Here is a 13,040-nt window from a genome sequence, read left to right as displayed (position 1 = left end):
TCTATTTTTACAATGTTTTTGTTTTAGCTACAAGCATATTTACTGTCTACCAAGCTGCTTCGCAAGAAGGCTGGGTATTTATTATGTACCGTGCTATAGATAGTTTGCCTGGCTGGCGAGCTGTATTTTATTTTAGCACCATGATATTTTTTTTGGCGTGGCTTGTTAAGAATGTATTTATTGCTGTTATAACTGAAACATTCAATGAAATTAGAGTTCAATTTCAACAGATGTGGGGAATCCGTGGTCATATGACAAATAAATCAGCTTCGCAGGTTAGTTTTGTATTTTCAATAAACAGTTTAGCAAATATAGTATTTAGCAGCAGAATATAAGTATTTATAAACATTAATTTTTCCATTTCTCTATTTTTTCCTACACTTTTAGTATGTATAGTATGTTTTTGTAGAGATATCTACTTTATCAAGTTTTATAAAGATTAAATTCAAAACATGATTAAAATATTCTGATGAAGCAGAGATCTCTGTAAAAGTTTTGAACATTGAGAAAAAAATTAATGCAGCTAGTAAAAGAATTAAATTTAAAACATTTTGTACTTTTGTATTTATGAATCTCTTTATATGTATGTTTTTAAAGTAAGTTCTATTTTGAAATTCCACTGCTGCTACGCTGTGGTCGGCATTCCACACATGTGCACTGTGTACCTGCATCTATTGGCAAGCCACAGACACCATTACAGTAATATTTAACTGTGTTTGTTTGCGAGTATTTAAAATAACTCTGCTGTTCGAGAATCCTGCCAACTGTGAAATACATGGTGTGATTAATTTTCTTAGTGCTAAAGGTACGCAAGTGGCTGAATTCATCATCAGATCAGTGAAGTGTATAGAGAAAATATTATGTGCGATGAAAATGGGTTAGCGCTTTTAAAGATGGCTGCCAGAATTTTCACGATGAGGAAAAGAATGGATGACCTTCTGTCATTACTGAAGATTTGGTGCAGAAAGTTGACGAAAAAGTGAGAGACGCTTTACGATTTCTTCACTATCTGAAGAGTTTCCTCAAGTTTCAAGAAGTGTTGTCTATGAAATTATGACCAAACACTTAAATTATCGAAAATTGTGCTCACGCTGGGTACCAGAAATGTTGACTGAGGTGTACAAAACCAAACCTTTAGGTAGTGCTTTGACTTTTATCAAGAGGAATTGTGTAAAGGGTGATTTTTTAAGCCAAATTGTCACAGGCAACGAAACAGGTGGCTTATGTTACATCGGAATCGAAGCACCAATCTATGGAATGGCAGCATTCAACATCACCCAAGAAAGTGAAGTTTAAGCAAAAATTTCAGCCCGGTAAATCATTGTGTATGATGTTTTGGGACAGGAAGGGGGTGTTGCTAGTGGAGTTTTTACCTTGTGGTGACAAAATAAACTCTGACATATTGTGAGACCTTAATAAAACCTGCGCCACGCAGTCCAAAACAAAAGGCGTGGCATGCTGAGGAAAGGGATCCTTTTCTTGAGACAATGCCCCTGTCCACATGCAGCTAATCAAATTCAAGAATTTGTGACATCATTTGTCTGGGAACAACTTGCATTTGAAGAAACATCTGGGTGGTCAGTGCCATTACAATGATGTTGTCAAAGCAATCGTGTTGCAGTGGTTACTAAGTTAGGCGGCAGACTTCTATGACGATGGTGTTCAAAAGCTGGTTGCACAATGCAGCAAGTGCCTTAATATTGGTGGCAATTATGTTGAAAAGTAGATAAAAAAATAAAATTGTTAAGAATAGTGTACTTGTTTTTTTTTAAATTTCAAAACTGTACTTTAAAAACATGCCTCATATTAAGATTATGAAATCATTAATCATGCATGAGTCTTTTTTGTAGATGATTTCTTTATAAAATTAATATATAAAAAAAATACTCCATTTTGCTTTTGATCACAGAATGATAGATTAAAATTCTTTATCAATTTGTGGTTAGGATAAACTATTTTGCGGTTAGGATAGTGAAATTAATGGCACAGCTAAAGAATCAGTCAGTGGTCTTTGTATTATATTGAACATTATATTTTTTATTTTTCAATTATGTTTTTGTGTAATCATCAGAGACAGCTTTCACAAACATCCTTTTTTAATCTTTCAGTATATTACAATTACTAACATTAGTTTGCTATTAATTATAATGTTTTAGCCTCAAAATATAAATATGATTTTTTATTTAATTGAAATTAAAACTAAATATTTATTAAGAACTAAAACAGAAAACTATGAATTGTTGCTTAATCCTATATTTTTAATGATTAAATAAAAATCCTTCAGGTTTACTTTAACTGATAAGCATATGGCTTTCATATGTTGGGGGTTTTTTGTACCATTCATTTTCCATATCTAGAAAATGGGCTTTTATTGATAATTTTTAAACTAGTTCTGTTTCTTTAAAAGTTCAGATTATTTCTAGTACTGTAAACAGAACTGAAAACTGGGGTAAACTTGGGATCTTTGCTTGTGGTAAACTGGGGTAACTTGGCAATATATTTCAAGATATCTTAGTAGACAGATGTAGACATTCTCGCAGTAAAAATTATCACCATATACTAGTAAAGGTTATATATCAAATTTTTATGTAATCTTATATAATAACTTTTATGTCATTATCAGACTATTTATCAAATTTAATAGGTTACAAAAATAAGTTAAATAATTCTCTATAGTGAAAGTATTAAATGAACACTTTCATTCCTTCACTAATTTTTTTATTAATATTTTTTCCTTGAAACAGCATTAAAGTAGCATCGGCAGAACTGATGACTCTGCAGATGTATGTTCTATCATTTAATTTGGTTAATAGTTTATAACCATGGTTTTTGGTTCAAAACTTTATTCTAGATGTAGCGTCTTCTATGCTTGCTGTAGTCTGGTTGTGTACACACCTGTTGTCTTCCTGTAGAAAATTTCTATCATTTTGGCCAAGTTGAAGTAGGTAAGAATCAAGATTTAAAAAGAATTCTTTAATGTTATGTCACCACTAATTATGGGTTGGAGGTTGGTTCTACATTTGTGGAGTTGCTAAATTTAACCTTAATATTATTTGTCTTTAATTTCCCTCCAGAAGATTATAAAGCATAGCTTTCAAATGTAGTGTCACTGATAGGTTCACTTTTTTTGGTATATTACTTTTTTAATGTCATATTTTTAATTATTGTAATGAATATCTTCAAATCGACCGTTTTGTTCATTTACTAACATTTCTCTACACAATATGAACACATCACATTTCTTTATAGTCAGCAACTTAATCGATCGATTCAGTAAATTTTTAATGGACCCATGTATTTGATACTACATACAAAAACCCCCTTTCATCCATTATTCAAAAATTTAATGTTTTTTTTTGTCAATTTGCTATTTAAACAGAGAACACTTATGTCCTTTACATAATCCCACAATTAAAAATCCGTAGGAGTAATATATGGAGACCCTGAAAACCAGACTTTTCACCCTTTTCATTCAACCCGTATCTAAGGAAGTTTCATTTAGATAGTTTTCCATAATATGGCAAAATTTTGAGAAGCTCCATTGTACTGGAGATTGTAATTTTTGGTATTTCATACCTAAAAGGAAGGATAACTCTCTCATCCAATTGTGTAACACATATGAACTTGTGGGCTGTCACATTGATGTTCCATAATGCTAACAAAGCTTCATTACTGAAAATGTACTCATTTAAAAACTCCCCACCATTAGTACCTTATCTTCTACAGTAAATATAATCACTTAATTTTTTTCTATGGATAAATTTTTAGTAACACCTTTATTACCTAAGTAACAGTGTAGTATTTTTAAAAGTGTAGTATTTTTAAAACATTGTGAAAATTGTTTTTAAAACACTTAAATCCACCGAACACTTCTGCGCTGATGGTTTTCAGGCTGTGTAAATAATATTTTGTACAGCTTCAACAGTCTTGTCAGACACTGATGGTCGTCTTGGACATGACTGCTTTAGTTGGCTGCCCATTTCACAGAGTTGTTTGTTCCATCGACTGACTGTTATTTTTATGAGGTCTTCATTGAACACACATCAATATTCATGCCTTACAAACCAATTCAAATTTAGCTAAAGTGGAATTGGATACAAAACCCATTTAATTTTTCTTTATATTGTAATCATGGTGATTAATGAGCTTCATGTGGCTATTGACCTTGTAACAATATGTATGTGCTGATACTACAAATTGTTTACATATTGAAACTGGACAGTTTCCCTTGATTTTGACATATGCTTTGTTCCAAAACTGATTGTTTGAAACCTTACAATTTTTTATAAATTGAAATAAATCAATCCAGAAATGACAGAAAAAATAATAAAAAAATCTGAAGAGGAGAAGAACCAAGGTAGAAAGAAAAGTGTTTTTGTCAGTCTTATAATAATTCAGAGAAAAAAGTGTGGAAAACTGAGAAATAAGTAGTAGTATTATTAATATACATGGAGAACCATTCAAAATAAAAAATTTGTTGTAAAAAAAAATAACTACAAAATCTAAAAACTGGTTATACAGGTGGCACAGAGAATCAGGAAATTTAAATTTGATGTTGGCAGCCCTGTAGGTATACCATAAGTGGGAGAAAGATGTTAAACTGTAGAGCAGTAATGGACATTTAATTATGATGGTTTAATTGAAATGGTGAAGAGCACGCAATTGCGTAAGGGTGTTACTAACATGGTGACAGTGTGACAGCTGCAAAAAGAGTATTCCAGTGACACTATGAGATCCTACTTTGCGGTCAAGTTCCTTCTTCACACACAATCAAAATTTGCGTTCATAACTTTGAAGAAATTGATTCATCTTTGAAAAAAATGTAGTGGATATGTATTGTAGTTTCATATGGCAGAAAACATTGATGATATGAAAGCTATAGTGGTGTAAGAAGTCCTCCTCGTTCAGTGTGATAAATTGCTGCAACATTGGAGCTCAGACGTCGGAGCATGCAAAAAATACTCCATAACCTAAAATTTCATCCTTACAAGATTCAAATTCTCCAAAAGCTTAAACCTAACGATTATGTATTGTGTTTGTAATTTTGTGAAAACCTGTTGTCTGAAATCAATGAGGATGCTAACTTTATTAAAAATCTTTGGATGTCAAATGAAGCCCATTTTAACTTAAGTGGATACATGAATAAGCAGAACTTTCATTACTGGGCACAAACAAATCCTACTCAGTTTCACTTGTGTCCGTTACACAGCGCTGTAACGCATTATGTCGACATGCTTGAGACATTTTTTGCTCCTAGGCTCCACTCTCTTCCAAATCTTGACCTTCAACAAATCTAGTTTTAACAGGACGGAGCCACCTCACACACTGCCTGGCAGTCTATGGCAGCAGTGAGATGTTTGTTTGGGATCACATAATTTCAAGGATTGCTAACATCACTTGGCCACCCCGGTCTCCAGACCTTTCAGTCTATGACTTCTTTTTATGGGAACATCTGAAGATCATTGAGTACCAGGCTAGACCAAGAAACCTTGCCCAGCTCAAAACAGATTGAAGAGGAAATTGCCACTCTCCCAGAGAACACATTGCACTGCACTATGCAAAATTTTCAGAATCAACTTAATGAATGTGTATGCAAAAATGGGTAGCACTTAAGTGAAGTAATTTTTAAAAAGTAATGTATATTGAAATTTCCACTCTTGTAGAACATATTTTCAACATCAAATAAAGGTTAGTAACTTACTTAATTTTTTCTAATTATTTAACATTTCTGTGCGTCACTCTACAATGTTCTATACAACCTTATAAAGAACTTAGAACAATTAGCAGTAACCCAACGACTAAAAACCCACCATTTTATTCAAAAGTGGTACCAAAATGCTACATGGATCCATGTGATACAACAAAAAAAATGTTAAGCTGTCAGACAAATACAGATAAAATTAGTGATCAAAATTTGTATCCTTTTGTTAGAATGGATAAACACCATCGGTAGGTAATTTATGTAATAACACCATCGTTGGAAGTCAGGCTGAAGATTTTATAATTATCTAATGCTATTGGATACTTCCATATGCCTTAAGAATTACTTATGTAAGTGAAATTACCCTTTTGGTTATATCTGATCTCAGATGGCTATTTATTTTCTAGAGGAAAAGTCATTTTTGTTGAAACATGTAAGTTTGTAAATTCAAAATCATTGACCGGTAATAATAAAAATGCTCTGATCTCCTGAAGATTTATGACCAATATTAATTCCCTGGAGGGAGTTTAAGCTTTCTTTGGAAAGCTAATGTTTCCCATATTTTTTATCCCATTTCCAGTTCTATTAGTGTTGGTCTTATTCTTAGTCTATGCTAGAGTGCCAAGACTGTAGGCAAATGCTATCATATAAAATTACAACTACAAATTCCGTGTAAAATGCAATTTATAATTATAAAAGGAATGAAAATATAATTTATATTAAAGAGTAATTAAACATTGTCTGCTTTTCAAATCAAAGTACATATACATTTAGTTTTCAAGCAGCAGTCATTTTACATCTATATTTGCGTGTAAATTAAGTTCTTTTATTTTATCTTAATTTTATATTTAAGTGAGTGTATTCCCATTTATTTTTTTCAATATGCTAGGAAATTAAAAAAGAAAATTCCAGCTTTTGTTTTATTGTTTCAGATTTTGACTGGTAATGATATGGGTTGGAAATTAGTCACATTAGATGAGAATAAGCATAGTGGCCTTGCACCTCCAATCTGTCAAACTATTTTGAGATCTGCCTCATTCAGATTACTTATGATGGGCGTTATATTAGCTAATGGTTTGGTCACTGCAACAATGTACTTTAAACATGATGAACGCCCTCGGCATGTATTTTATGAAAAATATTATTACATTGAGGTAAGTAACTTTCATTTACATTTTTTTCTATAAAATGTTTGGCTTTCACGTCATTCTTTAGAGTTAGTTCTATAGAAAAGTATTTATTAATATTTCTATTATAGTATACTGGTAATCGGTAGATTAATCTAAACATTATTATGTTGTGCAAGCATTATTATGTTGTGCATTACTGATTGCCAGTTTTGACAATAGCATTGTCTATTTTTTGTTAGTTTCCAATTGAATGAAAATTATATTTGTGAATATAAATGGAAATTTAGTTCCTGTTCATGTCATAAATGTGCTTAATAAATAATTTCTATATTCCAGTGGCTTTGTCACAGTTTTAACTACAGATTGTTTAATATTTGTATAAATTATTTTTCTTAGATCAGGATTAAAAATTCAGTATAAAATTATTCATTATAACAAAGATAGATATATCTATCAAATTGTTGTTTTTTGTAATCTTTATTATATTCTAAACAGGAAATTGATTCAAATAATGATGCGTAATACTATCCCATTATTGTTTTACCTTTTTGAAGATGAATTGATAAACAAAATTCCATTGCTATCCCAAAAAAAAGTCGCCATCACCTTCCTGGTCGATGGAATCATCTTTGCTTTTTTTGGAGCAGATTCGCCCTTTGCAGACCTCATTTTGACTTTTATTTCATTTCAGGAGTGTAGGGGTGGATCCATGTTTCAGCTACAGTTGTGAGTCGACACAAAAAATCTGACTTGTTTTGCTTAAAACTGCTTCAGCCGGGCCTTGGAAATGTTCATTCAAATGTGTTCTTGGTGCAAAGTGAGCAAAAATGGCACCCAATGCATGGATAGCTTACACATATCCAGTTGTTCAGTTAATATATGACAAACATGTTCTTTCCATACGCCCATAGCCTATGCTATCTCTCTAACTGTAATTCATTGGTTATCCAGTACCATGTGATGAATGTTTTTGATGATATCTGTGGTGGTTGCAGTTTTTGGCCATTCTGAATGCTCATCATCCACCAAGGTATGACTTTGTTTAAATTCAGCTGCTCATCTTTTCACGTGGCAAGTGATGAGACAGAGTCCTCATAAACAGCGTCCAACTCGGTTTTAATTTGAGTAAGCGTATTGCCTTTCAATTGCAAGTATTTAATCATGGCACGATATTCAATTTTTTCCATTTTCACAATAACACTCACAATGACTTACTCAAACGATTATCAAACAACAACAGAGCATCCAAAATGATTGAAATTTTTGTGAGTACCTTTCAACGCATGCACGAATACATTCCGTAACTTTTGTTGACGAGTGCTGCTGCCATCTTCATGTTGAGGCTCAACACCTTGCAGACAACCCTTGTGTATACTAAATCGACAGACACAATCTAAATTCAACACACTTTTTTTTATTGTATTCCAGATACATGTCTGCTTAACTAAAAGCTACCAGCAGTGTCAGTTAAAGCCAGGGCTGGTGCTCCTGCGAGAACACTACCACCAGTCACTAAAGATGGTTGCTAGGGTGACTTAAACTATTTTGAAATTTTTAAATCCTGTATTTATTAAATTTTTTTGTTTAAAAAAAGTTAATTTTTTAAAATAATTTTCAGTGTCAATTTCTTTGAACAAAAAATGGAAAACAATTGTTTATTGCATACTCTAATGGAAGATATACTCGTACATCAAAAGTAATTACATTAAAATAGTTATCTATTTGATAACATTTAATGAAATTAAATAGTTGGTATTTAATAAAAAAGTAAAACGTGCTTGTTTTATTGTTTTTTAATATTTTTTTCTGTGACCAAGGCAAGAATTATATGTTTCATGTTACTTTATTTTAACTGAATGTCTTAATTACAAGAAAAATTATTCTGTTTTTTTAAATTTAAAAAGACATTATTTTTTGTCCGATAAAACAAAATCCTTTATTCTGATCAATACGTAGTAATATATTATACGGATCATATCAGCAGTTAGCAAGCATAGTATTCATGGATTAAAAGAAGGAGCTCCCCCAGCATTTGTCTGGATGGATGAAGGAAAAATATGATAAAAGCCTCATCAGAGCAAGATCACAAGATAAATTAATTATTAAATAAAAGAAAGTATACTTATGCATTATAGTAACGCCACTACTATTGGAAGGCTATATATAATAGGTCTGTAAATTTATTATGGCTGTTGGAATATGTTAGGAAGAAAGTAGAAACACAAAACTAGAAGTTAAATTATTTATTTAAATTAACCTAACCTAACCTACAAAAATCTAACAGCTACCTCTTTACTATGTGCGAGATCTCAAATTCTAAGTGCACACATTTTACTTATAAGTTCATTGTTAACTTAAACAAATATTTTATTTTATTGTCTTGCTGTAAGAAGTAGAATGTAGTTATTTAACTCCCCATCAGTTACAACCTCCCAACAATAGTGACACCATTGTATACATAAGTACCAAAAAAATATTTTTGGTTAAAAGTCTATATTAATAATGTAAAAAATAAACACGTGAAATAACATTAAATATGAGATTAACCATATAAAATAACTACAAAATAAATCGCAATTTAGAAAGATTTAATGAAAATTGTGAGCCACATTTATTTACCTACTAAACAGAAGTGCAGAAAATTCAAGATTTTTTTCTTTTAAAGAGTTTTTAAAAAATTGATCAACAAGGTAATAATATTGTTTTTGTAAAACAAAATATTTAATTTTATTTTAAATAAATTGATAAAACACCTTTTAAATGGTTTGGTGATTTATGAAAACTGGCCGTGGAAACATAAGCTCCTTTCCTGTATGCTGAAGTATTGTGTTTAGTTACATGAAAATGATAACATAAGGGGTCAGGTTTGATAGAGGTAGTTTTTTCCTTTCTTCCTTCAAGTAACTATTCTTTTTAGCGAAGATTGCTCATTCATAAATATAAGCATAGTTAAGTTAACATTTTGATTTACTAAATATTACAAAAAAATCATTGCCCATTCAGTAGATAAAGGTCATATGAAAGTTTGGAAGAAATGTTGATGTTTATTTAATATGAGGAGTGGTGGATAAGTAATACACAGTTGCCTATAACAGGAAATAAAAACATAGTACAGATTGGCATATACCAACATCTTATAGCTACATTCCCCCTCCACAATATGCTAAGTCTCATTCAGTTCCATTTACTTGTTCTTTGACAGTAGTCATTGCCATGAAGACAAGTAAGCCTAGTTTGTCATCTTGTTTTAAATAACATTTAGTGATTGAATTTGTAATGCCAAAAGTTGAATCCCAATTACGTTCTTCATTATACGAGGGTTATTTTTTTTCAAGGTCCGATCGGTCACAAAATTAAAACCACAGTGAAAATAAAAAATCTTTTATTTGTAACAAGTACTTACATAGTTACGCTATTTCTGTACATAGTCGCTACTCCAATTTAGACATTTGTCGTAGCGTGGTACCAACTTCCCGATACCCTCGTCATAGATCAGAGCCGCCTGTGTTTCAGCCATGTTTCTACGCTGGTCTGCAGCTCGATGTCTGTGCCAAAATGTTGTCCTAGCCAGCGTTTCATGTGAGCAAAGAGGTGAAAATCGGATGGAGCGAAGTCCGGGCTGTATGGTGGGTGATCAAATACTTCCCAACGAAAACGCTGCAGGAGCTTCTTTGTTACAGCTGCAGTATGCGGCCGAACATTGTCATGGAGAAAGACAATGCCTGATGACAACATTCCTCTCGGCTTATTCTGAATTGCCCTTCATAGACGTTGAAGAGTCACACAATATGTGGAGGCTGCAGTGATAATCATGCCATATTCCATGAATTCCACCAAGAAAACTCCATTCCGGTCCCAGAACACAGTAGCCATACACTTTCTGTTGGAGAAGGTTCGTTTGAACTTCTTTGGTTTACTGGGATAATGAGAATGCATCCACTGTTTGGATTGTTCTTTTGTTTCTTCAGTTTTGAAATGTCTCGTCCCCTGTGACAATTTTGCTCAAAAAATCTTCTCCTTCATTGTGGTAGCGCTGGAGAAACGTTAGGGAGGCATCCATTCTCATTGTTTTGTGATGGTCGGACAGCATTTTGGGAACCCATCTCGCACAGTTTGCAGTACTGAAGTCTCTCACTCACAATGGTGTAGAGAGCTGACCTTGAAATTTCAGGAAACGAATCACTCAATACAGAAATTGTGAACCGATGATTTTCTCAAATTGCCTCATCCACTTGCTCAACAAGATCATCGGTTGACACTCGCTTCCTTCCCTGACTGCAAACTGCCTGCTTTAAAGTTCCTGCACCATTATTGCACTTTGCTGTCACTCATGGAAGTTTCACCGTACACATTACTTATTCGTTGATGAATTTCAACTGCATTACACCCCTCAGCCTGAAGAAATCGAATTACCGCACGCACTTCACACTTGGCGGGAGATGCTATTGTTGTAGACATGTTTACATGCTAGCTGCGTGTTCAGAACTAAACGAAATGACGTGGCGTGATTGAAGGCTATACTAGAGACGCTTCGCAACACATATGCGCAAAGGTTCATCCGATTTTTTCACGGGTTTTTATTTCACGACCGATCAGACCTTGAAAAAAAAAATAACCCTTGTTTACAGCTGTTTATGGTAATGAATTTGTTGTGGGATTAATGTGAATAGAAAACCAGTAACATGTTATGCATTGTAAGCTGGTAAAGTGAATGTTACGGATGAATCTCACAGTAATTGAGCAGTTTCTATGACTGATGATGATAACCAATAAGTGAACATTTAATTGATTCAAAGTGTCCATCACACAACCATGCATTGCTACCCAGTTAAGTATATTGTTAGAACAAGTAGAACACTTTTATCAAGCAAATGGAAATCATTAAGAAAATCTGTTGCAATGGGTGCTGCACAAACTCACAAAAGAAAAAAAGGAAAAGAATTTTGTAAACAACTTCTGAAATATCATGAAGAAAGAAGACTTCATTGCATTATTTAATAGATGAAAGTTGGGTACATCATTTTGGTCTAAAAGAGAAAACTAAAAATATGGAATACTAGTTCACCAAATAGTAGTTTAAATTTACAAAAATCAAGAAATTGATTTTGCCAGTGTTCTGTGATACCAAACACGTATGGACAATGGGAGTTAGGAAAACTGTGAATTCTGTATGTTACATAAAAACACTTGAGAATATGTTAATGCTATGTTTAAAATTCTTTGAATTCATAATCCTGCAATATGATTATGAATTCAGAAAATTTCGTGTTCCGAGACAATTGTAAAGTTGAAATGTGAATACCCTCAGTGCTCATTGGATTTGGCATTCTGTGATATTTACTTCGTCCTAAATTTAAATTGGAAACTCAAGGGCATTTGTTTCATTGTGAATGTTCGAGTAAATACTATTCATAGTGAAAGACGCAGTGACATCAAGGATGAGGAAAAACCATCAGAATTTTCACTGATGGAATGAGAAAATTGGTTGACCATTAGGAAAAATGTTTAACAATAAATTATGATCACATTTAATTGTAAAAATCTTAATTAATATAATCTAGTGTCATAACTTTTTCTCATTCAAATATCTCTTTCATTTGTGAGTTTTCATTTCCTCATTTAAGTTAGTGACAGTTCTTTAATAATCTAAAAATGATAGCACTATTAGACATGAAGGGAAATTTACTAAGAGTTTTGCTGTTTCCTTTGCTTGTAGGGCAGTCAATTACTCATTAGAAAAAACTAAGAAAAAAGAGACAAAAAGAACTAAAGGACTGGCCATAAAGTGAAAGCTTCATCCAGGAATTTGTAGCATATAATGTAAGTCCTTGACTAATGCTTAACATGTCCTCTTTATTATATTAAATTAGGACTTGTGAAACTATTCTGTGGAGGCAGAACGGAGAACAATATGAAACAGAAAAGAAAAATTTAGGGACAAAATTTCCAGATAACAGTTAAAGTTAAAGAGACTTATTTTTTGGTCCACAGATCAGAAAACTGTTTTGTGATCTAAAGGAAGCTCAGCATGGAATTTACGCAAACCTATAGTGAAAGGTTTTTTTGATAGTTAGAAATATAACAATTGTTGCCAGTTATTAGGTACATTTTGTTTAAGAATATGAAATACTTGGATGCAGGATATCACTAAAAATAACTTTCCTCTATTGTCATTTGCACTTTTTTCTGCAAACCTGGGTAGTGGAACT

At 32.5% G+C, this 13,040-nt stretch overlaps 1 protein-coding gene across 1 annotated transcript in view; it reads left to right on the top strand.

The window, feature by feature from the left end:
- Positions 1-13,040, top strand: part of na (sodium leak channel non-selective protein na) — a 231,003-nt gene that overhangs the window by 20,895 nt on the left and 197,068 nt on the right. Inside the window, exons 6-7 of the mRNA XM_075361924.1 lie at positions 28-275; positions 6,634-6,855. Of these exons, the coding sequence (XP_075218039.1) occupies positions 28-275; positions 6,634-6,855 (470 nt within the window). The remainder of the gene's footprint in view (positions 1-27; positions 276-6,633; positions 6,856-13,040) is intronic.

Source organism: Lycorma delicatula, chromosome 1 (assembly GCF_047948215.1).
Source record: "Lycorma delicatula isolate Av1 chromosome 1, ASM4794821v1, whole genome shotgun sequence".
Classification (NCBI taxonomy): Eukaryota; Metazoa; Arthropoda; class Insecta; order Hemiptera; family Fulgoridae; genus Lycorma; species Lycorma delicatula.
This window is presented reverse-complemented; position numbering and strand designations above follow the sequence as displayed.